The sequence below is a fragment of the Corvus cornix genome, chromosome 5 (assembly GCF_000738735.6).
Source record: "Corvus cornix cornix isolate S_Up_H32 chromosome 5, ASM73873v5, whole genome shotgun sequence".
Lineage (NCBI taxonomy): Eukaryota > Metazoa > Chordata > Aves > Passeriformes > Corvidae > Corvus > Corvus cornix.
Genome location: NC_046335.1, coordinates 37488172 through 37512173, shown reverse-complemented (window position 1 = coordinate 37512173; position 24002 = coordinate 37488172). Strand labels below are relative to the sequence as shown.

Here is a 24002-nt window from a genome sequence, read left to right as displayed (position 1 = left end):
TGCTGGTGCCTGGTAATCATGGGAACTGACAACACCCAGAAAATCAAGACAGTCCCCTTGGGACTTCACTGTCCAAGCTTAATGAAATGCAAAAAATATACTGTATTATGATGAGAGAAATAAACTTCTTTTTCTCTTTAAAGCCTTACATTTATAATAAAAGGTGTTACTGACACAGGTAAGGCCTTGTAACAGTTAAAATGTGCTTCTTTACATGTAAAAAAATCTCTCTTCTAGTGCTGTATCTTCCTGTCTCTCTTGTAGTGAGTTCCAGGTAAAAGCACTGCCCCATGGGAAGCTCTGCAGAGGTTATCACAGTAATGGGTGTCCAGATAAACACAGCCCAGACAGTGCCTGCTCTGTAGATTACAGCAGCAGTCGTCTGTCCAGCCCAGACCATCCAAATGAAGGTAAGATGCAAAGACTTTATAAATGTATTTATGTGTGAGCTCTCCATGAGCTGGCCTGAGGTCACACTCCTATTAATCACACTGGTACTGGAGCATTTGAACAGACACCTCAGTGAAGCAGGAATTGATGTCCTTTACTTCTTTCCTTGTGCACCTTTGGCTTTCTCTTACCTTGCTAGCCAAGGAAGCAGGTTTAGTACTGATTATGCCATAGCCTATGCTGTTAGTGGGATATGGTAGATTAGAGAATTATTGCATGTAATGCTGATTAACTTTTAACATTCTAGGTTCAATTTAGCATCTTGGTTGATTTTTTGGTTTTTTTGAACTTTGCTAATGTTACTCTCATTAAGTTTTTACAACACTGCGGGTTTTTTGTCTTTTCCCAGATTCTGAAGGCACTGAACCTCTAAGTGTAGATGGTGTCTCAGACCTGGATGGAGAAGAAGGAGAAGAGGATGTGGGTACTAGCATGCCGGAGGGAGAAATTCCTCAGATACCTGATCAGGAAAAGTTCCTCAAGGAGCATTTTGGGACCCTGAGCAACTGTGATGGAAAAGGTACTTCTCTATGTTCAGTGGGGAGACTTTGTAAGGTCAGTCCTGATTTTTCCCCTGTATAAGCCAAACCAGGCTACAAGTTCTGCTAGGCTTTCGTGGATGTGTGTAAATGGGCAGGGGGACAAAAATGGAAAACAGCGTAAGAGGCCTAAAGAAGAGTGACATCTGTTAACTTCATCGGTCTGTGTGTACGTTTGTGACGAGATTGGCCTCTGTGTCAGTTTGGAATCCTGAAGAGCTGTTACGTTTTTCCCGGACTGGCTTTTCCTGTTGTGAAGGAAGGTATTGACTGCGAGTTCACCCCCCCCATAGGTGACACGCAGTGGCCTCTAGTGGTGCATCAAGGCATAGCCAATGTCACAAAAGAAAAGGCTGAAATGCTGGGTGGAGAGAGAGAATAAGAGGAGACATCAGAGTGGCAAAGGAGCTGGTTTGTCTTTATCGACCAACTCCAGAAAAAAGCATATCTTTTTAGAATTTAAAATGGTTGAAGGCAGCAATATCTATGTGAGTTGTTTGGGTTCCTTTTTTCGTTTTATTTTTTTTCCTCTTTGATTGGTTTGTTTTCTGCTTGATGCCAGTGCCTCTCAGTCCTACAGGCAGGATAGGACACAAAGGGAAGCAAAAAAGGAGGAGGCGTACCCTTAGGGAGAGTAGCAGCTTAAGGCAGAGTAATCGAAGTAGAACACTAAAGGCAAAGGAAATATAATTATTTCATTCTCTGTGGCTTTAGCTTAAAAAAATCCCTTTGGATATGAGGGAACACTTTATAGTCTCTACGATAAGAAAAGCTATGTGTGAGAATGTTCTGTAAATAAACTGCTCATTTTTCTTTCTCCTTTAACCAAAATTTTTAGGTGGCTCATGTAGGAATCTGGAAAGAACCGAAAACCTCAGCATTTCCTCTCGCTTTCTTTCTCAGTCCCCGGCTCTCAGGTATGGCTCTGCTTGTTTTGAGTGTTTCTGTCTGTCTATTTATGCTAATATGATTCGGTCTTATGCTAGGTCCTGGGTGAAAATAGTTGAGAAAACTTCTGGCCTTGGTGTGCCTAGGCACAGTGAAGTGTTAGCACAGCACCTGGCAGGCTGCTTGCAGACTCTTGTGATTTGGACAAGCTATCCTGGGTCACTTTAGCTGTTCTATTTCTTCCTGATGTAACACTATTGTTTTGTTCTTTTTCCTCTTTCAACAATGTGCTTAATTGTTTCATGATTAATGCCTTGGTTGATTAAGTTGGAGGAATTACTAATAACCTGATTTACTCTTCACTGTTTATGCTCTGTTTATTCTTTTGCATTTCATTCAGCTTGGACAATGAAAGTAGATTTGTCAACTTTTCCTTTGTTTTACAGTCCTTTCTTACTCAGCTTTGTTTCTTGATCCCATGCCTTCACAGGGTGTTCTGGTGTCTCACACAAAGCCCCATAGGGATATTACTCTTCCAAAACCCCCTCAACCCTAAAGCACCCCAAAAGGCCTCTGCCAGCTGTTTTCCTTGTTATTTAAAAAAAAAAAAAAACAACCCAACAAAACAAATTAAAAAATAATGAGGTCAATGGTTTTATTGATTTGGGTTCATAAGTCTTTAAAACAAAAAGTACTCCTGTATTCCTCTAAAATGACTACCTAAAATCTCAGCTCGAATGAATTTCATTACGTAGGACTAAGCAGATTCAAATACATCTTCTAAGGTTCACCAGCTGTATCCAGATTCAGCATGTTAGGGAAATTTGTTTGTTATTACTGTATTCAGCTGCTGTTGCTGCTGTCAGGAGCGCCTCTTAGTCTGTCTCATGTTGAGACTGTATTTTTGGGAAGAAAGCCAGTGGTTAGCTGTTGTGTAAGCTTCTGGAGAGTTGCAGTGCTGAGTGAGGGAAGTCACTGGTGCTTTAGAGATGTTACAAGGAAAGTAGTTGTTTGGTTATGAAAACCTCTGGGCTTTTAATCTGTTCAGATGTTTAAACATGACAGATTAAAAGTTGCCTCCTTTCTGAAGTAAGCCCACTGTGTTTATCTGAAGTGGAGAGGAAGAGGAAATTAGGTTTTCCTCTTAAAGATACTGACCAGCTTTCCAAGTCATTATGCTTTCATAATGTTAGGAAAGTGTATTTACTTCCTCTTAGGGTTATCTTAGAATTGAAGAGATTTAAATTTTAGTAAGGTGAGCTGAGAGAAAAGACCTGACCTGACTTTGCCTAGTCTTTCCTATGCCTGAAATTTTTCCTTCTCTTTTGTCTTCACTTTTTATAGTGTCCTTCCTGGAAACAGCAACCCAATGGTATCTGTGATTGCGCAGCCTATAGTCAAATGCCTGAAGACCAGAGCTTGCAGGGTTGAGTAGAATTAAGTGGTAACAGCTTAGGGCATTTTTGACTCAAGAAAGTCCAGACAGGGAGGGGCTCTTTGTTCCAGAGAAACTTAATGCATGTTCCTGTCTATCCAGGGGAAGACACTTACTTGTTTTAACTGGGATTTCTTTATTGTGTTCTTTAGACGACTGTCACTCTCTTCATCAAATCTGACACTGGATTCAAAGCCCATTGAGCCACCAACCCAGACCAGTCAGTTTACACCAAACCTGTTGAAAAATGACAGCAGCCATCCTGGTGATGCATTGGAGAACAGCCAGCTCCTGGAGAGTGTAAATTCAAATCGAGCTATTTATGTGCAGAAGAAACGCAGATCAGCTTTGGAGGCCAGCAGAGTTGGTATGGCTCCTGGACGGGTTATTGCCTCCTTTCCAGAAGGGCCTGTGAATGCAGTCATGAGAAAGGCACAGTCAGTGCATGACCTCGTGCATGAGGGTAAGGACACAGGTTGGAGTAATGGTATGAACCTGAGAATGAAATGGACATTTGAGTGGAGGAATTAAATTAAGCTTGTCTTTCTGCATTCTGAGCTACAGGCTTGACATGTCTTCTAACTCCTAGCCTGTCAAGGGAAAATATTTATAACCGTATTAATTTAAAATATAATTTAATATTTTTGATTTGTAATGCAGATACTGGTATTCTAATTATCAGTCCCTGATACTTGTTTGGCAGCTGTGGGGGGAGCACTGGCAAGGGTGAAATGATGTATTTGCAAAGAAATTCTCTCTTGCTGTGGGTGGTTGCTCCAAGCTAAGACTGAAGCTCCCCAGGGTGAGGAGGAGAGAAAGAGGGAAGGAAAAGACAGTAACAGGGATTTTACTGTATCCATTGTCTTCCATGTGAAGTAACTCTATTTTTGAAACAATCAACCTACTAACCATTAATAAGTTTTTTTAAAAAACCAAAAAACCCCACCTGATCACCACAACAGCATATATAAGTTTTTGCCTGCTTCCTCTGGCCTCTCTCTTAAGAGTCACAGTGGTCCAAGGTCTTCTGACCATACACTTTGAGAACAAATCTGTCTCATGAGGAAAGCAGCAGTGTGTGAGCAGGATGAGGGATGGGGAAAAAAAGAAAGATGTTGGGGCTTGGTGATACTAACCTGAACGAGTGGTTATGTTTGTACACATCTCACAGGGCTGAGCTGAGCCACATTCAATTCTGATTTAGGAATTCACTCCTAAATTCACAGGCTCTTGTCTATTTTTGGTATGTTTGTCTGTTTAATTTTCACAGATAAGGGTCCTGGAGTGATATCCTCTGCCAAGCAGCGTCCTCAGACTCTTTTGGTGGTTGAGAAGGATCCCAGACCTAACAATTGCAGGGTGTTATCAGCCAGTATGTTGAAGATGGATGGATCTGGTGCTCTGCTGGCCAAAGATGTCAGGGCCGCAAAACCAAAGTCCTACATGAACCCCACAACCAGTTTCCGGGCTAAGATGTCAAGGAGCGTATCTGTAGGGGAAAATCTGTACCTTGGTTGCTCCACTGAAATGTTGACTGATGGGAGGACTAGTCCTCCAGTGACAGAGAAGACACAATTTAGTTCCACACCAGATGCTGAGAAGATTAAGCTACCAGTGAAAGAAAATGTTCCAGTGAAACCTGCACTGCAGCCAGTTGTAAACTGCTCATCTCCCAAGTCCTTCCACAGCAAGTTGGCATCATCAAACCGAGCACATCTGATTCTTGACATTCCCAAGCCATTGCCTGATAGACCCACACTGGCCTCCTTCTCACCCACTACCAAAACAAAAGCCCTGCTTGAGCCGCAGTCTCCACAGTCACCTGCTGGGGCCTCTAAAAAGAAACCCTCTTTTCCTGAGGTCCGAGCCTCCAAGAGGGAGAATCAAACTGCTGGGTCTCTGGTTCCTGGTAGAGAGATCCCAACAGGAGTTGCTAAGGAGAGCCCAGTGGATTATCCAGTCTCAAGGACAGATTGCCAGGATGAGCCAGGGGTCACTAGTCTAAAACTGAGGGAGGTGTCAGAGGGCCAGCCCCTAAGGTCTCCTGAGAGCACACTGCCCAGGGGCAGGGAGCAGATCACCGGCATCGCCTGTGTGCTAGACAGCCAGCCTGGACTTTGCCCACTAGACCCCATCAGGCCGAGGTCTCCTACATCTGTAACTGCCTTGGCACAGGTCTCAGGTGTGCATGGATACCCATCTCTTATCTTCCCCCTTCTGTCTCCTGTCTTTGTGAACCGCCTCACGATCCCATCACATTTCTTTACGTCCAGCTTCTGGCCTGTCTCGTCCTGTCTGCGCCTGTCTCGTTCCATAAACCATCCCCTCAATGGTGAGACAACTTCTTCAATCTAACATCTTTTTCTCCATCTTCAGTTTCCATTTCCTCTGGGTCTTATGTCTGACAGTCCTTCTTAGCTGAATGTTTTGTAGACCTCAGCACGGTTTTTTTAGTGATTTAGCTGTACAATTACCTCTAGGGGGTCAAACTTCTTTGTGGTCAATGCTAAAAGCTGACATGCTGGGAATCCCCTACACACCCCTGAGTGTGTAGGTCACATCCCCCACACTCCTCTCAGAGCATGTTTGGCCAGCAAATAAAGGTGCAGGCAAACATGTGCTAGCAGAACCAAGCAAGCACAGATAATACTGACAGTGAAGTTATGCCAGGCAGCTCAAACTTTCCTTTGTTAATATGCAAGTGTACAGGGTCCAGAAGGGTTTGCATACGATTTTCTCCCCTGAGGTAAGGCTTGATGGAGGTGAGCTCCTTGCTCTAGTTGCCTATGAGAGCAAGCAGGTCTTTGTGATGTTATCACCCTGCTTTGAGGACATGTCTGCAAACTGAGTATGCAGTGCATGTGCAGGGTTTGAACCAAAAAAATGTGGGTTAATTTTTGAATTATCTCTAGTTTGGAGAAAAAGGTACAAGCTGAAAAACTTCCATCTGCTGAAAACAGCTCTAAGATTTGTTACAGGCCTCAGTTTAAGGTACTTCAGTCAAATGAAAACTAGCAGGCAAGTTCAAATTGAAGCAAAAATCCTGCCCTCCAAGGCAGGAAAACCTCCAGTGGCAGAGAAGAGACTGTTTAGTCCCACATAATCTGCTGAGGTTTTTCTTTTGAGTCACAATCTGAAAGGAAATATGCCTTTCTGAGTTGTGCATTAGAAAGCTGTATGTTAACCACTGCACTGATACCTTGTACATTGAGGGGCTATACAGTTTTCTACTTCCTTTGTTATGTTGTTCTTACTCATATCTGGGAAGGGATAGCTCTGTAATCCTGTGATCAATTACCTTCTGTGGTGCCAGGCTGCTGCACCATTCACTGGAATGGGGAAGCACAATATTTCTGCACCAAAGCATTGTAGAAGGATAATCTAGTTTTGATGCATTGTTATTTTTCTTTTTGCATTTCTAGAGGGATCAAACACCTTAAGATTGAAGCACTGTTATGTAAAACAGGGAATGTGATGTTTTGGCTAAGGGACCTGCAGTTACCATACTGTAGCTGCTCTGAGGAACAGTGAGTGCATCTGAAATTTTCAGACACTCCCCCTACAGGGCTGAGGTTTCTTCCAGCACCAGATGCAGCCTGAAGCTGTGGAATCACATTCTACAGCAAAACTGTAGTTGTCTGTACTCTTTAGGCTGAGTTTTCTCTTCTAGATTTGGGAATCAGGCTACATAGCAAATGGTTTTTGGTCAGTTTGCAGAATTAACACAGGTAGCACAGAGAAAGAGCAAGATTTTTTTCAGTATTGATTTTATTTTTTTAATGGCTCCCAAGACATAGCACACCCTGACAGAATATTTAACAGCATCCTTTAGTGAGTTAGAATGATGTAGCACTGTGGATCCCCAATGGTTTTTTCTCAGTAGGCAGCTGTCAGCCTTAAGCTTCTTGCAGACCACATTTCCCAAATTTTTAGTGGTAGATGCTGGCAAAGCTGTTTAGATCCAAGTTGGCCATCACTGTGAACAACTTACTGCGGCTTCTGGAAATCACAATGTGGCAGTTTAGATTAAAGCTATAGGGTTGATAGAGACTCATTCTGATTCTGACTTGCACTGTTACTTTGGGTTTCCACTTAATTTTTCTGTCCTTCTGTTTCCTGCTTGTGTAGTGGCTGCAAATAAGGAGACTTAATTGTTCTTGTTAAAGCATTTTGACATCTACAGTTAATATGCTGTAGATGTGCTTAATACTGTTGCTGTGTTTAATATTCTCTGCTAGTTTCTGAAGAGCTCTGCTCTGCACACCCGAGAGGCAGAAAATGCCTGTTACTTAAGCATTTATATTAGGTTTTGTGACCTTTCTCCTGACTGGCACTTCCCAGACCTGGAGACCAGCATAAAAACAATGATCAGAGGAGAAATCCAGAAATGATCATGATAAGAAACAGCTGGGTTTCAAACATAAAGAGGAAAGGAGGGGGGCAGAAGGCAAGAATCTTGGATTGCACTGAAGCCCGCTGTGCTCGGACTCCATGGGTGATGTAGGATCAAAGAATGCAGATGGAAGGATTTGTTCTTACCCCTTTGTTCTTTGTAGATGTTTTTGTTTATGTATAAAGAGATGTTTTTCAAGCTGTATTTGTTTATAGATCATCTAGATGTATTTGTAAAATTAGCTCAGGTCCTCTCCAATCTGCTCAAAGATGGTTTTCTTAGAATTGCAGAAATTACAGTGCTAATGTGACAAAGTATTGGGTTTGGGTAACTAAAAGAAGTCAAATGGGTTTGGGTAACTAAAAGAAGTTGAATGGCCTTTGTCCAGGCCTTTGCAAATTGAAGATTGTGTTTGTGTGTCTATGTCTTTGTTCATGGTTTATGTCTAACTCATGAAAGTGTTTATTGTATAAAAGATTGCAGGCCTTCAACTCATGTTTTGGAGATAATATCTGGTGGGGACAGGCAGAAGATGCTGTCCCTCAGTTGCTTGTTCTTATTTTTCATTTTTGAATTATGGTGTATCAGCAGTGTGTGTCATGGGTTGCTCAGCAGTGCAATTCTGTTGTGATTGAGTTTGCTTCTCACCACTCCTCTGGACCTTAGTCCTTGCTAGAGAACACTGCAATAATTCAGTATAATCCATCATCCTCTGTGCTTTAGTTGTCCACTGTGCAGAAGGATGCATGAGGGGGCGCTTGTAGATTTCTCACTAGGTGGAAGCTAAATTAGAGGCCCCTTGGATGAGTCCCTCTTGCCACTGGAAGCCCTCATACAAACATGGCTTTAATTGTAATTGGAAATCACATGGGTAGTCTGTGACTCTCTGTGACTGTAACAAAAATGTGCAATTTGAGGAAAAACATTGCTGACTTTGGAGAGTCTAAAGACTGGAAAAATAGGGGTGTTTGAAGTAAGCGGCATGTCTAGTTAGTCTGAAGAAAAGCTCATGCAGAATGTGCCTATTTAATGATTTGCTCAAACCAGTTCTGAAGATTGAATGAGAAGTTGTGTGCATGTGATCTTTCAGATACGCACTGAAAAACCTGTTTCCTTATGAAACTATGAGGTTGCAGATAGTGGAGTGTCTGTGCATTAACCTGAGCTTTTATGTTTTCCTCCCATCCAGAATCAGGCATCAGCATAGAGCAGTGTGAGCACGTGGTATCCGAGCTCCAGGACAGCATGCGCAGAGCCCTTCACCTTTACCGCAGGGTGAGTGACCTCACACACGGGCTCTGGTACAGCCCACAGACATCTTACACAGAATGTGAGTGCTTGCTGCCTCAAGGTGTTCTCTTGACTGTGTGTTCAGTGACACATGCTGCCTGGCTGCCCACTTGACCGCATCTTCAACTTGAACCAGGGATGCAGGAGCTCCTGATTTCCAGCTTTTGGATTTTCCAATGGTTTGCTATGGTACTCTGAGCAAATCAATTAAGTTTTCAGTCTGTTTAGCCTATCTGTAAACTGAAGATAATACTATGCTCTTTTTCAAAGGGGTATTAGGGAATTAATTAATGGTTATACAGTATTTCAGGAATATGAAATATTATAGGAGCTTTGAGTTTTACTATCCTCATGTGTTCTTTGTCTTTGATGCCTGGGAAAAGGATTAGCAAATGTGGGATACGATGGGAATCCAGCTGTGATAGGAACATGCAGCTATTCGCCTGTCCCTGTCACGACCAGACCAGTTACATGCAGAGCAATATAACAGCTCTTTGTTTCTTTGCTTAGCACTGATCTGCCAAGTCTCCTGTAATGAGTGTGAGACTTTGATGGTGAGCATCTGCCACATGGTCCTCTGCAGCTCTGGCCACAGCACTTGCATCAGCTCTCTGACCTTGCTCTGTTCCTGGGACCAGCTGCATTTGGAGACTGTGGCCCTGTGCTGCAGCTGGGAGACATAGTACCTCCTTAAGCCCACTATAAGGGGAACACTACCCAAAAATGTGCTTCCCATATCTGTCCTATTGGAGTAATGCCTTTGGATTTTTTGCAGCTAGGACTATTGGATGCATATCCTGCTAATATGTCTAAATAGGCAATCTCAAATTTTGAAGAAAAGTAGACTTGGTCTGCAAGTCTTTATGGCATCACTTCCCTAAAGGGCTAAAATGGCTTACTTGGTGCTCTACCTAAACCCCAATGCATTCTTTTTTTTTTCCCCCCCTCTTTGTTTTCAGGTATTAAATGATACAGAATCTTCTACTGACAAAGATAAAATAGCAGGCCTCCTGACAGAGACATTCTCCTCAATGAAGAAAGAATTGGACTCTCTGAAGGATGCAGAAGAGCTTCCAAAAGATAAGGAGGCACCGGTGAAGCCACAAGATAACAGTAGCCCACTGAATGAGGGATGTGGTGCCAATCTACCGAGTCCCAAGAGCTTAGGAGATGAGCAGACACTAGCTTTGTTGGAACAGTACTCGGAGCTATTGCTGCAAGCTGTGGAACGACGCATGGACAAAAAACTCTAAGAGGGGTGGCTTTCAGGTGTTTGTGAATACACAGAAGTAATCACAAGAGAGGACCACAGAGAGAGCTTCAGACCAATGCTACCTACCATCAGCTGGTCTAGGGCTGGTGGGGATACCTTTATAAATTGATTTCCTCAGGCTCCAACAACTGACTTGTTCCAATTCTTAGCAATGTGCTGGCCACAGTTTTAGCATTTGTTTCCCAATGGTCTTCAACTTCCTGTCTCTAAACAAAGTCTTGAAAGAGGAGTTTGGAGAAATTGCCTTGAAATTTCTTCATAGCCAGGAGGTCAGGATGTTTGACACCTAAAAAGACAAAGAAAATCCAGTTTATCCAAATTCTGAACTGCTGACTAAAAGCAAAGGAGTCCATGTGAAGCCAATCCCTTCCTCTCCGAGACTTCATGAGAATCAAGAATCAGACTTTTAATGGGTTTATTTATTAATTTATTTCTCTTGACTGTTGTTCTATGCCACATTTGTGGCTGTTATCTTTGTCCTTTAAAAAAACTGTCAATCCCTTTGCCATATCCCAGCGAGAAACAATCTGTATTATAAACCCCCAACAGGGAGACAGGCTGGAGTGTCTGTGCAATTAATGAACTGTTCTTTGCTTAGATCTTGTCTTGCTGTTCTTGCTTTTCCTGCCTTAGTTTTGTTCCCTGTAGTAATCCTGCTGTTGTTATGACAACCCTGTCTGCTTTCCTCTTGTGTCAAGACAGTCCCCGCACTGTATTTTATCTGCATTCACCTCCAGGGAAAGGCTCTGTATGCCTTGGGCCGTGCTTTGGAGATTACTTTATGAATTCATTAGTAGTATTTTTAATCTGGAATTTGATGTTACATTGATACTTCAGACCGGGTTTTCTGCAGACATTTTAAAAATTGAAATTAGATACAATACTAAAGTTTGTTTCAGCCACCTTGCATGATTAGGAGTTGGATATTGACTTTGATGTTATGATTTATTTGTGGAGAAGTGACATGAAAAAGCTGGTTTCCATCTCTTACAGTGTGACTCTGAATTTGAGAGATCTTTGGTGCCACGGGTCATCTGTGTCATTTGTTCATTTCTCTGTGACAGGGAAATGAATTCTCCTTGCCTTTACAGGAAAACAGGATATTTACATCCCAAGAAGGCTGGGATTCTCTTGCCTTTTGTAAAGCTGTTTCAAATCTCCTCAGAAAATTATTTCCTAAGAACTTCAAATGAGATATTTTCAAATGAGACCATTTCTCCAGCCTCTTTGCTTTTCATGAATTTCTGGTCTGAGAAACAGAAAATCTTCTCTTCTTGCATTTTTATGTGCAATATTCTTCTTGCCCTGTCGAGCTTCTCTAAACCCATGCTAACTTGTGTCTGTTGTGGCTTAAAATTGTCCAGTGATGTTTTTAGGTCAATGATATAAGCTAAGAAAAAAAAAATTAAACCAATGAAATTCTTCAGCACCTTCCCCCTTACTCCCACTCCTTTCAACAACAGGGGCAAATACACAAAATGTTTTATTTCTTCCATCTCCAGTCTGTCTTGCATTTATTTTAAGGCAGAGCAGTGTAATCCCAGTTCATAAACCTAATGCAAGCAACAAGCCTTTGGTGGGAGACAGACCGCTAGCATCTGTGGAAATCAGTCAGAGGCAGCCAGACTGCATCATTTGGTTGCACAGGTTACAGGGTGGAAGCAGTTTTCTTTCATTTTACTGTTCTGGCTGCTTCTGTCTGAAATCCTGTGGCACTTGGAAATGTGGTCTGTTGGCTTCTCTGTCTTTCTGTGACTGCAGATCTGCAGTGCAGCCTTTCTTTCTACTGGTCTGGCCAGGCTGGCATAGGACAACCTGTTTCTCGTGAGTAACTCTAGGGCTGAATAATCTGCAGTTCTGTCTCTCCCCAGATCTCTCTGTGATCCCCAGGTTTGCTGCCTGATCACTACTGAGTGCTTCAGGACATGGCAGTATAGGGAACTCTTGGAGAGCTTTCCAGCTACTTCTGCCTGTAATTGAAATCTGCCTAATCATGTTTCAGGTGTCCTTGCTAACCTTTACTTCCATGGTCTTGTACTGAAACTCTAAAGGGGTTATTTTCTAGTCCTGTCTCTGCACTGTATTGTGCTGAATCAGCTGGTGTGCTTGATCCCATGAGCAGCTTCTCTTGCACAGACAGGTTTTGCAAAGGAAGGCAAGTTGGAAACCAGAGAGGAAATTTTTGGCAGTTTCTCTGAGTGAAAAGGTGAGCTGGAGATGCCATGAGTGGAATGTGTGATGACAGTCATGTTGGATCTGTGATGGGAGTTAGCGTGGGTCAAGCTTGCTTTTGAGGTGACCAGTTCCTCCACTTTCAGACTGTGAACATATGTCCTAGTATACAGGAAATTTCTTGCTGTACTGGGGCCACAAGACACTCAGGAAAAATAGCAGTCCCTTGAACCCAGGTATATTTCGGTACTGTTGATAATGGTTTGAGGGTTCTTTATAGTACTTCCTTGTGCAATTTTATACCATTTTATAATTTAAACTTTGAGATAGTGACAAAAAGGTCAGAGATGATACAGAAGAGCCAGTGGTGAGAATGAAATTACCACGAAGGTAAAGGGCAACAACCAGCAAAGCTGGCATAGACATATGAAACAAAGCTCCTTGGAAATAAGTTGTGTGAAGCAAATCTGATTTTTAAGCTGATCAGAGTGGGTTTTGTTTCCTGGAATGGATTTTACTTGAGATCATGGCTGTATACAGGAAACCAGAGGTAAAATCTGATCAGAATGATGGCAAGAAAAGTATTGGGCAAGTAGATCAGTTGGAGAATAGTTGTGTAGTTTAAAATAAATTTAGAATAGTATATGTAGAAGACTTAGGAAAATAGAGTAGAAGTAGAGATGGTCTTGGTCTGAGGAACACCATTTGGCCAATACCTGTGAAGGATACAGTACCAAAAGGTTTTGGGAAAGTAGATATAGGACTTTGAGATGGTGAGCTGTAATTGAAGAATGAATTGGAAGGAGTTTGTTTTAAAATATGTTCTATTGAGCCTCTTGCTTCTTGCGGTTCTCTAAGCAACTATTTTTTTCTTAAACGGCAAAATCATGAGCTGCTTGTTCAAGGCTTTGATGTTTTGAATTGAGTAGTAGAAGCCCAGTAAAGGAGACGCTGGTGCCACAAGTTTGTTGCTGAGAGGGGTGAGGAGATAGTGTTGCTCTTTATGATTTAAGACTGATCCAACTAATTCTTCCCTGCTAACTTCCTATTGCTGGCAGTAGGAAATATTCCTAAAACCCCTAGTTTACAGAACAAAGAGAGCATAAATGCATTGCATTTGCACCTTGTGAACATGTTTCACCACAGGCTGTCCATTGGGCCAGGTAGAGAAATAATGAATGGTAACTGCCTGGGAAGTGAGGAGGTTTGTTGGAGGAGGTAATAAATTTGAGTCTATCCTTCTTAATGGTTCATGATCCCTCTTACTGGTTTGTGTGGGTGTTAGCATAGGCACAGCAAGATACCTGTAATTAAGATAAGTTATTTGTTTAACATAAAGCCTGAAAAAATAATTTTGACCTACCTATCCTCTTTACATATATTTTTCCCCCTTCAACCCAACATTCCTGATCAATATGAGAAGTTTTAGGTTTCTTTTCCATCTTGTAAGTAGTACTGCTTTGCCTGTGGAAGGCCTCAGTTTGTTCTGGGGCTCTCTTGAACTGGGACAGTAGGAAGGGCTGCAACCTGAGAGGGCAGCAAACTCTTTTATTTCCTGCTGCAGGCAGGTAACACCTTCCTCCTCCTCATCCCTCAGCAGCGCCCAGGAGCTGTGTGTATGGGAGTCCGCATTTCTTCCACCTCCTCTCTCAGGTTGTCCTCTCCTTTCCATGCGACCTCCCAGGGGATGAATGGGGCATGGCCTTACAGCAGCCCCCTTCCCAGCCTCCCCGTTTTGCAGACTTCATCATGACTCAGAGGAATTGGGACGTTTCTTTCCGGGAGTAGAAACATACCAACTTAATTTTTTAAAAAGAACAAATATGTATATAATTATATATAAGAAAAAAAAAAAAAAGAAATGCAGGTATTTAAACACCCTTGGTAAATTCATGCATGTATACAGTGTCTTCCCCCCACCCCGTTGGATGTGTAGCATCCAGGACACTAAATGACATAAAACCTCATTGAAATGGTAGACAGGTCTAGCAGTCCCCCGAGAGAGCAGGTGCTTCCTTCTCTGGGTGGGTCCGGCGTGTCCCATGTTTGAGATCGTGCGTGTGAATGACACGGGGCGCTGGGGCTGTGTTCGTGTCACCACGGGGGACACGCGCGGGCGGCCGCCTTCGGAACAAGCCATGTCCGCCCCGCGTGTCCTTCCTGCGCCCTCGCTCCAGGCAGGCACCTCCTCACCCCTGTTCCCCCGCACTGCCCTTTCCTTCCCTCTTCTAAAACACAAAACAAACAACCCACCCCACCCCCCCCGCTTTATTTATAAATGCGTGTTTTTATACTTTTGGCTTTAGGTAAAATAATACTTTGTCCTTTTTTTTTTTTTTTTTTTTTACTTATTATTTGGGAAAAAATTAAAAATTCCGTTTGTTGGGGTTTTTTTTGTTGTTGTTGTTTTGTTTTTTTTTTTTTTTCCACTGTGAGGCTCCCGCGGGAGCTGTTTTTAACTCTGTATCCATTTGTACTTCGTGTCTTAAACTGTTTCAATAAAAACGTGACCATTTGTTACCGAGCTGCGGGACTCCCTCGGAGCTGCGCCCGAGGTTCGTTTTCCGGGGGAAGGGGTGGGCAGGGATGGGGGCGGGCAGGAGGGCGGGGGCGGCGGGGCCGCCTGCTGCCGGGCCGGGCTGTGCATGGCGGAGGGCGCGGCGCTGCGGGCCGTGAGGGGCTGCCTGGCCGCCTTCCCCCGGGAGGCCCGCGGTGAGCGCCGGAGCGCGGAGCGGGGAGGGGGAGGCCGCGGTGACCCCGCCCGGGGCGGGCAGTGGTGCTGGGCCGGCCCCGCCGCCTCCCCGGGGCCCGGCCCCGCCCGCCCGTGGGAGCAGAGCTCGGCGCGGCCGCCTCGGCGAGCGGCAGCGGCGGGGGGCGAACCGCGGCACCCACTCCGCTGCCAGCATGATGGCTCCGAGGTCAAGGTGAAGCAAAGGCTGCCGCAAAAAGAAAGCGAAACCCGAGAAAACGGTCTTTTAATGGTTGTTTCTCGAGTATAAAATAGCAAAACAAAGCACTATTCCAGCTTCCAAAAAACGATCCTGTAGTACCACCTCTGTATGGGAGGTGCACCTCCTATAGCACAGGCCCTTTATCACTTTATCCTCAGGCGCTGGCCTGAGGTTTCCATCTGGCTCTGAAACCCCCCTAATACTCTCTGGGTTTTAACAGAGCGATTTCTGGATCCGTGGGGGACACTGCTTGGTATCAGCGTGGTGTGGCGCATGAAGCCTGTGTGCTGGCAGGAGGTGCTTGTCTCGGGATGCTGAGTAACACTGTTTATCGTTTGCCTGGACAGAGCTGGGCTGGCCGGAGTCCATACCCTATCTTGATAGGCCTCCTTCCCCGCTGCAGTTTTATCGAGAGTGGGTGAGTCCGAATAAACCCTGTATAATTCGCAATGCCATCAGCCACTGGCCAGCTCTGAAGAAATGGACCTCAGCGTACCTCAGGTATGAGCGAGCTGTGGAGCGGGACTGGTGTTCAATTTCAGGTGACCTCACTAAAAACCCCTTGGTTAATCTTTGCTTTTATTTGTAAGATTAGCTCAGATTCCTTCTTGGCTCTGTGTGAGGGTGTTCAGTCTTCCCAAGATCAGGTGTAAGTGTCTTCCTTGCACACTTACTGCCGTACCAGTTCCAATGCTGGCAGGTGGGGTAGGTGTTTTGGCTGTGTGCAGACAAAAGACTCAGCTATTGAAACCCAGCCAGCTGGAGTGGGGCTGTAACGCTGTAAAAACAGACTGGCTTGTTTGTGACTGAGCACGGCTTGTTTTCTTCAAAAAACTAAATGATGAGCATTTTAACAATGACTGAAATTTTAAAGAAAATTCCTTGTTTAAGAGAGAATTTATGGTTTGACCTAAAATCTGTGGGGCAGATCTAATTCTGTGGGGTTTAAAGCTAAAGATCTTATGGAACTAAGGAGTGTTAGCCTCATGGGGTCTGTATCTATCAGTTTCTGTCCACCCCCTGCTCAATTGCTTTCGAAAATGTGCACCCTTGGACTTGGCTGGGTTGAATGGCCCCAATAATATCAAGCTGTGCCATGACTGATGAAAAGAAGTGGCTGAAGACGGCCCTCTGTCTGCATGGAGGAAAAGGGAGCTCCTTTGTGAACTGTCCTGTTAGGAGAGAATTTAGAGGAAAAAGAAACTAGAGTTGCCTTGAGTGCAGGGAGAAATTGGAGCAGAATGCCAGAGTCCTTACCAGACAGCAGAAAATCTAATCTAGAGACACCCATCCATGGAAAGACAGGCATCTTATTTTTGCTGCCCTTGAAACATGTTTTTAAAATAACCAGTATGTGCTGTATGAGCTAACTGTGGGTCTGGATATAAACCCTTGACTTGTTTTGCAGGGAGGTAGTAGGTCCCAAGGTGGTGAGTGTGGCAGTGACACCAAATGGTTATGCCGATGCAGTGTTTCAGGACCGTTTTGTCATGCCAGAGGAGCGCCAAATGCCTTTTATGGACTTTTTGGACATTGTGGAGAAGAAGGTGACTTCTCCCAACGTATTCTATGTGCAGAAGCAGTGTTCAAACCTCACCGAGGAGTTCCCTGAACTTGTCTGTGATGTGCAGCCTGACATACCATGGATGAGTGAGGCACTGGGTAAACCCTCTATTTCTCACATATTCAGTAAATAGTTTGCATGAAACTTTAAAACAACCACACTACATGTACTACATGGTGAATGCTTGTTCTCTTTCTGAATGCCACAGCTCAGTTTGGTTTCATCCTCTTAGAAAGCAGGAATGGTAAAATACATAATAGTGTAATCCAAGTTTTGGCATTGGATTACTCTGGAATCAGTATCTCTATTGTGTATTGGGACCCTCACAACTGAAAAAACATCATGTAACACTTCTTTACATGGAGTGGCTTTTCTCTGATCTAGAGCTGTGTTTTGGCTCAGTGTTTGCAGTGTAGAAGGAGGTTGCTGTTGTTCACAGAGCGCTATTTGCAATGAAACCTGTCATGAATGAAGTTACAGGACAGAAATTGGCAGAAAATTATTTGAAGAGCTTTTTAAAATGACACAATTTTTCATTGTTGTTGACATCATATCTCTTTTCCCTAACCATACAGGGAAGAAGCCTGATGCTGTGAATTTCTGGCTTGGGGAGTCAGCTGCTGTGACATCTTGTATGTATCCTATGGCACTGTAAATCTTCTGGTGATTTCAGCATAGGTTTAAGCTGGCATGTTTTGAGTTAGTGGCTCAGGAGGATGGTGTGGTTTTTCTGACAAGGCAATTCTATTTTAACATGCTTTTTTTGCATTTTTTATTCCGCCCTTCTGCAGCCTCCTGCTGCTGTGTCTCTGGGTGCATCTACCTGGCATTGTGTCAGGCAAGGCACTGACAATTTGCTTCAGCATTTGCTGCAGCATGATATTGTGACTTTCCTCTCCCACTCGCTGCAAGAGGACGAAGCAGCCTGATAATAATAGGGGAAGCTGACACTTTCAGTTTACTATAGGTTCTGCAGAGAAGGAAATAGCACTGATTTTCTTTCTCCACATTTCTCTTTTTTTCTCAATCCTAGTACATAAAGATCATTATGAGAACTTGTACTGTGTGGTATCTGGAGAGAAATATTTTCTGCTGCATCCACCAAGTGACCGTCCCTTCATCCCATACGGTATAGCATTTTGCTGTGCAATATGTCTGGAGGTTGGAAAGAGGACAGACTAAAACACTGAAAGATGTCAAAAAAGGAAGCAGTGATAACATTTTGATGTTTATGCAGTCTTACACTTTCTAGTGTATTTCTATCCTGTGCAGCAGGTAGTTTGTAATACAAATGTTATTCTGAGATTAGGTTTTCCAGTCCAGTAAAGTAATGGGCTCATTGATTCACATCTTGGGTTCTATGTCCAGTTGTGGGCCACTCAATTCAGGTAGGACATTTCGATGCTGAAGCGAATCCAGACAAGGGCATTAAAGCTGGTGAAGGTTTCAGAGGGTAAGTCCTGTGAGGGGCAGCTGAGGGAGCTGGAGTTGTTTAGCCTGGAGGAAAGGAGACTCAGGGGAGACCTTTTCTCTCTCTAGAACTTCCTGAAAGGAGGCTGTAGTCAGGTAGGGGTCAGGCTCTTTTCCCAGGCAACCAGTAACAGAATGAGAGGTAATGGTCTCAGGTTGTGCCCAGGGCAGGTTTAGATTGGACATTGGGAGGAATTTTTTCATGTGAAGGGTGATTAGATATTGAAATGGACTGCTCAGGGGGGTGGTGGAGACATGTGCCTGGAGGTGGCACTTAGTGCATGGTTTAGTTGACAAGGTGGTGTTCAGTCATAGCTTGATGATCTCAGGTGATCTCAGATCTCATCTCTTGATGTCTTTTCCAACCTAATTGTTTCTGTGATACTCATGGCAGTCTCTTCAGCTTTAGAATATTTGAATTATTTAAGTATTTTGTCAGTGTTGTAGCATGTCATCTTTGATGTTTTACAGGTTTGGAAGTTTGGATTCTTCCTGCCTGCTTTTCTCTAGGAAAAAAAGCCAGGAAGCTAAAAACTTAGCTGTATTTTAATGAAATATTCAAGCTACTAACTGAATCTCTGAAAACTGAGAAATGAAAAAAGAGATTCTTGTGGCAGCATTCTTGCTTCACACTGCCTGTTTTCTGTTTCTTTATGTTGCTTTCCTATGTGCACAGCAGTAGTTTTTGTTGCTGTGTTGTCTAGAAGATAGATAGCTTAAGTTTATGCCTTAATTTTCCCATTCCTTGACTTTCAAACCATCAGATTAAGTGAATGCAGAGTGCTCTATGATCCAAATATAATTTTGCCTAGACCTGTGCTGCTAAAATATTTTATTTACACTCTTTTTATTTTGTTTACAACCTTGAAGTCATTGAATCACAGAATGGTTTGGGTTGGAAGGGACCTTGAAGATCATTGAGTCAATGCCCCTGCCATTCAATAGACCAAATTGCTCAAAGCTCCATCCAGCCTGACCATGAACACTTCCAGGGACGGGGCATCCACAACTTCTCTGGACAATCTGTTCCAGCGCCTCATGACCCTCATTGTAAAAAAATTCTTCCTTATATAATCTAAATCTACCCTGTGTCAGTTTGATACCATTAGCCCTTGTCCTGGCCTTGGTAAAAAGTCTTTCTGTCTTTCTTATAAGCCCCTTTTAGGTACTGGAAGGCCACAAGGAGGTTTCTCCAGTACCTTCTCTTCTCCAGGCTGAACAACCCCAGCTCCTCAGTCTTTCTTGGACAGGTGGTGTCGTATATATGTGAATGTATGAAATCCATGCGTGTGATAGGAGTCCTGCTTTGTAAAACAAATTACTGTTATAGCATAGAACTGAGATAATGCTTACATTTCAGAGTGTGTAGTAAAAATAGAATTCCATCTTTTTGAGCATTAGGTTAATTAATGGAGAGAAACTCTCCCAAGGGAGGGCTTAGGAAACCACATGTGCTGAAGCAATGAAACAAAAGCAACCGGCAGTATCTGAAGGAGTTAATGAGCCCTATCAATTAAAATTAGAAGTGAAAGGCTGGCCACAAGCAACTAATAACTCTTGTGAGTTCTTCTTTGGTAGACTGGCCTAAGAAGATATACCCAACTGTAGAATGATGTGTAAGTCAGGGGTGCATTTATGACTTATGAAAAGGAAAGAAGACAGTTACTGGAACAAAATAGGACTGGGGTACAAATGGGATTGGAAGAGAGTAATTTCTGAGAAGAAAGAAGGTTAGAGTTCCAAACAGGAAGGCAGCTTAGTATACAGACTGACTTAAAAAAAAAGTATATTAAGAAACTAGATAAAATTTGAAATGGAAAAAGGGAAGGATAGTGAATACTGTAAGTTGAAAATGGTTTTGTCTTAATTTTTCTTTTACTTGGTGAAAGTGTGACATGCACTGCCGTTTGTTGCTCTGAATGGTGTCATTTAATTCTTTCTCTGGTTCCAGAGCTCTATCAGCCAGCAACCTACCACGTATCAGAAGATGGTTCATTTGAAATTGTGGATGAGAAGACTGCAGAGAAGGTAAAAATTTTATAAAGAATGCAGTTAATACAGTAGGGAGAGTTTGGGGCATTGCTGAGCCCTCAAACTAAGCATATTGACTGATATTTAGAAATACTTCATTACTGGAAAGAGAATGCCCAGATATTTCACTTGTATTTTACTATTGGCAAAGGATACTCAGCTTCCAGAAAAAAATTTTTACTGCACACCTGAAACCATTAATATCATAAAGTGTTGCCTTGCACCAGACTTAAACAGATCCACTAAAGAACTTTTGAATGCATCAACAATAAAGGAAGTGATTGCATTATCCCTGAAGTAGACCCCTCTACATTCACTTTCTTTTGGCCCTCTACTCAGGTCTACAGTGGAATCACTCAGTGCAATAAAACATACCTCTCTGAATGAATAAACTGTATTTTCTTACTAGTAGCAATATTTATTTGATTAAAATGTTTTGATCTGGACTAAACATTTACTTTACAAACCTCACTAGAATCTAATCCCTCTGCAAAGTATGAGTAATGCTACAACAGAACTTGAGCCGGGGCTTGTTCTCTGTTTCCAGAGTGGTGCTTATGGAATCTCATTGCTGTAATGCAGTAAGGTTGGAATGCTGAGGTTTATAATTTTGTAGGGCAGAGAAAAAATTAATGCAGGCTAGAGGGACTTCCCAGCAAGAAGGGGTGTTTTAGCTGCTGTGAGTAAAAATTAGACCTGAGAGCTTAAGAAGAAGAAAGGAATTTCTAAAAAGAGTGGTGCAGATAAAATATCTAAGTACTGAATGCAGGAGGAACAAGTAACTTCAGGGGCTGGAGGTGTTTTGAAAGTATGCCACGAGACTGCAACTTCATGGATGACATTTATTGCCTTTTCCCTAATTAGAAATGTGTCACTGAAGGAGGCACATTTTTGCATCCTTGACCTATTCCCAGTTGAATGTGAAAAACTGTGTAACTGTACATGTTTTGCTAGACAAAGTACATATTTTGTAACCTAGTGAGTTTGATTATCAGTTGTTTTTCTGGAAGCTTGCTGTAATTTTTTGTCAGGGTCAGTACCATATACATGATCTTTTGCCTTTAGGTGCCCTGGATCCCTCTGGACCCCTTGAACCCAGATCTAGAACTGTATCCAGAGTATGCTCAGGCAAAACCTTTGCAGTGTACAGTGAAAGCTGGTGAGATGTTGTATCTGCCTTCTCTCTGGTTCCATCATGTTCAGCAATCACATGGCTGTATCGCAGGTAAAATAGACACAATTTCCAGATCCATTTTTGAACTATGGTGGGTGTACAGCTAGGTATCTCACAGCAAAGCATCAGTGGGACCAAAGGTTCCTTTAAGGTTTTCTGCCACTCTGCAGGAGGGAATAACAATCTTGACTGGTCCCATGGGACTGCCTTCTTGCAGCCTGTTTTGCTTATAATTTGTAGCTATGTTGACAAGTGCTAGGGATGTAGCAGAAGACAAAGTCTTCTAGTTGTCAAGTCTGGAGAAGGATAGCTAATGCAGTGAACCTGATCCAGTTTCTGTTTGAGACATGAAGCTAAGCAGTTTGTCTGTCTAGCTTGCTCACTGCAACTGGTTATCTACATCCCTTTTGCAAAGAAACTGCATGTTGCATGTGCTGTTGTCATATGGCAAAAGAAAAGCTGCAGGAAGAAAAGGAAACTAGAAAGTGAACGACTTAGGCAAGAATATAGACACAACAGATACTCTGTTTTCATGAGCTGAAATCTGCTCTGACGCAGTCTCTTGCCTTGCTGATAAGGTTGTGTTTGTGTTGCTGTCCCCCTGCACTTACCAAAAGTCTTGTTATCTCTTTCTTTGTAGGATTTATCATAATCTCCCTATCTCTTTTTTTCCCCTCTCTCCCCGAGTGAATTCCAGAATTTCCAGCATTGCTCATTTGGTACATACGGAGGGGTGGGGATGGTGCAAAGTCTTATTGTTATGTTGGGCAAGTTTTGCAAGGTTTGAGGAAGAGATTTTGCTGGAATTTTTGCTTGTCCTTTATCTGGAATAATCCTGATAATGCTGTTCAAGAAAAAAAGTATTTTGAACAGCATAACATCAGTATTTGTGTAACACTGCAAATATTGCAAACCCTTTTTTTCAGTTCTCGTGATTCTGTGATAAAAAGACAAGCTAGCAGTAAAGCAGTATTTCCTTCAAGAATTTTTAGAAATAGTAGAGTTGTTTCCAGCTGCAAGCCCCTGGCCACTCTTTTTTTTTTTTTTTTTTTCCTCTGTTTATCAGAAATCACAGAGTTTATTTGTCCTCTAGTCTGTTAACTGCAGTACAGACTTGAAAAATCAATATTCTCAGGGTCTGGTCCAGTGAATGTCTGAAGCTAGAGCATATCCTCCTCCAAAAAGCATTGGTACAATATTACAGTACAATATTACAGTGGATAGCCTAATTTTCCTAGGAGACATACCCCAAAATTAACACGAGAAGCAGAATTAAAGTGCTGTCTACTTGACGACCACTGTGAACTAGTGGTGAATTTGCCATCCTTTACACAAGAAGAGAGGTTCCCATCCAGATATTAAACTTGGCAGTTTGGTATTTTTTGTCTAAATGGAAGCTTACATTTTCTGTACCTAAGCATTTTTCCAGCTTCTGCTCTAATGAATCTCCAGTACACAGTCTGAAGTTGGTTTGGGTTAAGACAGAGTTGTGTTGGCAGCATTACTGAAGAACTCCATTGTTTGCTAACATTATTTTTGGCTGCAGTCAAAGATTTGCTCATTTCAAAGTTCAGTCAGTAATAAGGAAAAGCCTGTGCTAACTGAACTGTGTAAAGCACTCTATGAACACATTCGTAAATCATTGCATTCTGGCCTTAAAATGTTTTTCCCTTTTCTTGTCTCCTCAGTGAATTATTGGTATGACATGGAATATGACATTAAGTACAGCTACTATCAACTACTAGATTGTCTCACAAAAACTGTGAAAATGCTATAGCAAAGGTGGGAGACTTGAGCTTGTGATGTCTGTTTCTGATGTGATACAATCATCAGCACCTGTGACTGGAGTACAAACATGATTCCCACAAAAAGAACGGAACATTAAATTATCGTCAGCAATGCCTCCCAAACACATCATGGCTATTTTGCTTGATTTCAGACTCCAGATCAATTGGCCAGATTTTTTGGCTTGTAAGTAGAACTTTGATAATAGGATTTTTAGACCTTTGTATGTTGCCTCAGTGTTGGTAAGCAAAATAAAATTTGAAGAGAGGCAATCCAGGTTTTGAAAATCCCAAAATGGAAGCCCTGAGTATTTGTTCAGATCTACAGATTGTTTTCATAACAACCCAAGTGGACAAGGAAGGATCTGCTCTGTCACCCACCTGTGCATCAGGCTGCATCAGTCCAACATATGCATTCTACTTAAGGCAAAAGTCTGTCCTGTTATAATTCTCTAAGTTCAGTGGCTGTGGTGTTTTGATGGTGAGAAACTACAACTTCTGCAATAAATAGGTCAGTTTAAAAGCTTATTTCTGTACTAGTTTGTTTCTTTTTTTCAATGTAAATAATGGCTGGAGGACATGTAAAAG

At 42.6% G+C, this 24002-nt stretch overlaps 2 protein-coding genes across 8 annotated transcripts in view; both read left to right on the top strand.

Moving 5' to 3' along the window:
* MAPKBP1 (mitogen-activated protein kinase binding protein 1) overlaps positions 1–14231 on the top strand; it is a 102523-nt gene extending 88292 nt beyond the window's left edge. For 2 of the 6 annotated variants that reach the window (XM_039551906.1, XM_039551907.1), the window contains exons 26-32: positions 265–410; positions 800–970; positions 1828–1906; positions 3465–3775; positions 4583–5644; positions 8895–8980; positions 9955–14231. In XM_039551906.1, the coding sequence (XP_039407840.1) occupies positions 265–410; positions 800–970; positions 1828–1906; positions 3465–3775; positions 4583–5644; positions 8895–8980; positions 9955–10248 (2149 nt within the window). In that variant the 3' untranslated portion in view covers positions 10249–14231. The remainder of the gene's footprint in view (positions 1–264; positions 411–799; positions 971–1827; positions 1907–3464; positions 3776–4582; positions 5645–8894; positions 8981–9954) is intronic. The other 4 variants (XM_039551909.1, XM_039551908.1, XM_039551912.1 and 1 more) reach the window with 3 other exon arrangements.
* Positions 14232–14408: 177 nt separating this feature from the next.
* JMJD7 (jumonji domain containing 7) lies at positions 14409–23942 on the top strand. Of its 2 annotated transcripts, none has more exons than XM_039551916.1 (8): positions 14409–14995; positions 15739–15892; positions 16800–17053; positions 17531–17587; positions 17989–18084; positions 20377–20453; positions 21522–21681; positions 23319–23942. In XM_039551916.1, the coding sequence occupies exons 1-8, from the start codon at positions 14719–14721 to the stop codon at positions 23405–23407; spliced, it is 1164 nt and encodes a 387-aa protein (XP_039407850.1). In that variant the 5' UTR covers positions 14409–14718; the 3' UTR covers positions 23408–23942. The 2 variants fall into 2 exon arrangements, with proteins under 2 accessions (XP_039407850.1, XP_039407851.1); XM_039551917.1 differs by lacking the exon at positions 14409–14995 and adding an exon at positions 15062–15152 and having other exon boundaries at positions 23319–23519.
* Positions 23943–24002: the final 60 nt, after the last annotated feature.